General features: G+C 35.9%; 1 protein-coding gene across 1 annotated transcript; it reads left to right on the top strand.

The window, feature by feature from the left end:
- The first annotated feature begins 716 nt into the window (after positions 1-716).
- On the top strand, positions 717-1,952 carry LOC146997291 (uncharacterized). The gene is made up of 2 exons (XM_085816359.1): positions 717-864; positions 1,005-1,952. The coding sequence occupies exons 1-2, from the start codon at positions 717-719 to the stop codon at positions 1,295-1,297; spliced, it is 441 nt and encodes a 146-aa protein (XP_085672485.1). The 3' UTR covers positions 1,298-1,952.
- The last annotated feature ends 990 nt before the right edge of the window (positions 1,953-2,942 follow it).

Below are 2,942 nucleotides of genomic sequence, written 5' to 3'. Positions count from 1 at the left end.
TTTGAAAAAAAATATTTCAATTAATTTTTTATAATAATAATCCTTTTACTTTTTTTTTTTACTTAGGTTTACGAGGTACATCATTTTGAAGAGACTTCAACTTCGTTATTCAAATCTTATATTGATCTATTTTTGAAGATAAAACAGGAGAGCAGCGGATAGCCTGCAGAATGTCGGTCAGAAGAGCAAAAAGAGAGCTACATTAAGGAATATTTACAAAAAGAGGGTATTCGTCTAGATTCCTTAGAAATTGCAAAAAATCCCGGTCGGCGACAAGTTGCCAAACTGAATAGTTTCTGGGGGCGGTACGTACTTTCATTTTTATTTTTTTCCTCAAAATAAAAAATGAATCACTTTTTTTTCTTAAACTAAACTGTTTACTTTTTTTCAGTTGGGGGATGAATATAAACAAAGTGCAATTAACATTTGTGAATTCTGTGCCACAGTTCAATAAGATTCTGCATGACTCTACCAAGAATGTAAGTTTTATCTATTTTTAACTTTTTTCCATAGGTTAAAAAAAAAAAAATGTGAATTTTTTAAATCTATTTTATTTACTATTATTTAGGTTAAAGATGTTTTTTTTTCCTAATGAAGAAGTGGCAGCCATATGGTGGGAAAAAACTGACAAATTTGTAGTATCTCAAGACACAACTACAAATGTGTTCTTAGCGGCATTTACCACTGCTTGGGCTCGACTAAAATTATACTCCGAAATGGAGAAATTAGATCGTGCAGTATTATATCACGACACTGATAGTATAATTTACGCCCAAGACGGTAATAACGACCCACCCATTGGAAATTTTTTGGGTGAATTCACGGATGAATTAGATAGGGATACAATTACTAAATTTGTATCTGGTATGAAACTTTTTTCACACTGATAAAAAACTTATATTACATGAATTATAATTCTCAGGCTATACGTGTATACACACGCACACACACACACACACACATATATATATATGTTTTTTTTTTTTTTTTTTTTTTTCCTCCAGGTGGTCCGAAAAATTATGCGTTTGAAACCGAAGCTGGTAACACTTGTTGCAAAGTGCGTGGATTCACCTTAAATTTTCGGAATTCTCAGCTACTTAATTTTGAATCGGTGAAGAGTCTGGTATGTAGCTTGGATCATAGTATAACCACCATCGAAATTGAAAACCCGATGAAAATATGCCGTGAGGCGAAGAGAAGAAAAGTCGTCAATAAGGTTGAGAAAAAGTTATACAGAGTGGTTTACGACAAAAGAGTAATACAATCGGACTTGACCACCCTTCCCTACGGTTATTAGAAAAGCTTCGTAAGTTTTATTTTATTCATTTTATATTGGTAAAATTTAAAATGTATGACATTATTGCATGTATTAATTTGTTCAACACTTGATTTTTAGGGTTCTTTGTCGATTACAAAATGTCTTGCCCTGAAGAAAAAGAAAAGAAAAAGAAAAAAAAAAAAAAGAGGCCCTATTCAGGGCCACCAAATAATAAAAAAGTTCCTTTTCAGGGCCACCAAATAATAAAAAAGGTTCCTTTTCAGGGCCACCAAATAATAAAAAAAGGTCCTTTTCAGGGCCACCAAATAATAAAAAAAGGTCCTTTTCAGGGCCACCAAATAATAAAAAAAGGTCCTTTTCAGGGCCACCAAATAATAAAAAAAGGTCCTTTTCAGGACCACCAAATAATAAAAAGGTCCTTTTCAGGGCCACCAAATAATCATTAAAAAAATTACACGCTTTTATAAGAAGTTGACATCCAATGAAGGAAAAGAAAAAACATTAATGTTTCCCGACCCCTTCATCTTGTATATAAAGAAAGGTAAGTCTCACTTTATTTTTATTTGTAATAATGGAACTACCGAGATTGGTTCACCCTTCAACCTGTCTGGTCAGTGGCCCTACGGGTTCGGGCAAGTCGGTTTTCGTTAAAAAACTAATAGATCATAGCATGTTTTCGCCCATGCCTGAAAAAATTATTTATTGCTACGGAGCATTTCAGCCCCTATTCAGTACTATAAAAGGTGTCGTTTTCGAAGAAGGCCTACCTTCTTACTTGAATACTATTCAAAATGCCCTTGTTATAGTAGATCATTTAATGTCCGAGCTAGGTAATGATACGCGTTTGAGCAACTTATTTACAAAGGGCAGTCATCATCGAAATATTTCCATCATTTTTATTGTTCAGAATTTATTTCACCAGGGAAGGGAAATGCGCAATATAAACTTAAATTCCCATTATTTAGTGCTCTTCAAGAATCCAAGGGACAAAAGTCAGGTGATTCATTTAGCCATACAGATGTTTCCAGGTAAAAACAAATCCTTTCAGGAAATTTTTCACGACGCCACAAGCCCCTCCTTTGGATATCTGCTTTTGGATTTTCATCCTATGACAGGCGAACGCTTGCGCATGCGCACGGGTATTTTTCCGGGAGATAAACACTATGTATACGAACGCGTTAATCAGTTCTTATCTTGTCTGCAAGAAGGAAACATGTCTGCAGTCGTCATCGATTTTCAGGGCTTTCAATTGTCACCCCATTCCTTCGTAGTGAAGGAATTAGCCTTTTACGATGTGCAGCATGGTTATCACGGTCGGTGGTCCTTTCAGCCTCCGCAATCTTGGGAAATCGTATCGCCCCGTAAACAGAAGACCTACGCGTGGGTTATCCGCAATGTCCATAACATGCCCTGGGAAAGTGGAAAATTGCCCTATACAGCACTTAGGAGCGTTCTCATGTCCCTGTTTGCCTCGTATGATGAAATCTACGTCAAAGGATTAGAGAAAGCCAAATTTTTGAAAAAGCTTTCCGGATTAAATATTTTGAACTTAAACGATCTGGATTGTCCTAAAATCGACAAATTGCAGATACCTACCGTGAATTGTCCCTTTCACGCGCCGCAGTTTCATTACTGCGCTCTACACAGAGCCGCAGCTTTTGCC

Source organism: Stegodyphus dumicola, chromosome 5, assembly GCF_044657685.1.
Source record: "Stegodyphus dumicola isolate Sdum_Otavi_A_Nest chromosome 5, ASM4465768v1".
NCBI classification, from domain to species: domain Eukaryota; kingdom Metazoa; phylum Arthropoda; class Arachnida; order Araneae; family Eresidae; genus Stegodyphus; species Stegodyphus dumicola.
Note: the sequence above shows the minus strand (reverse complement) of the source record. Positions and strands in the feature narration are given on the sequence as shown.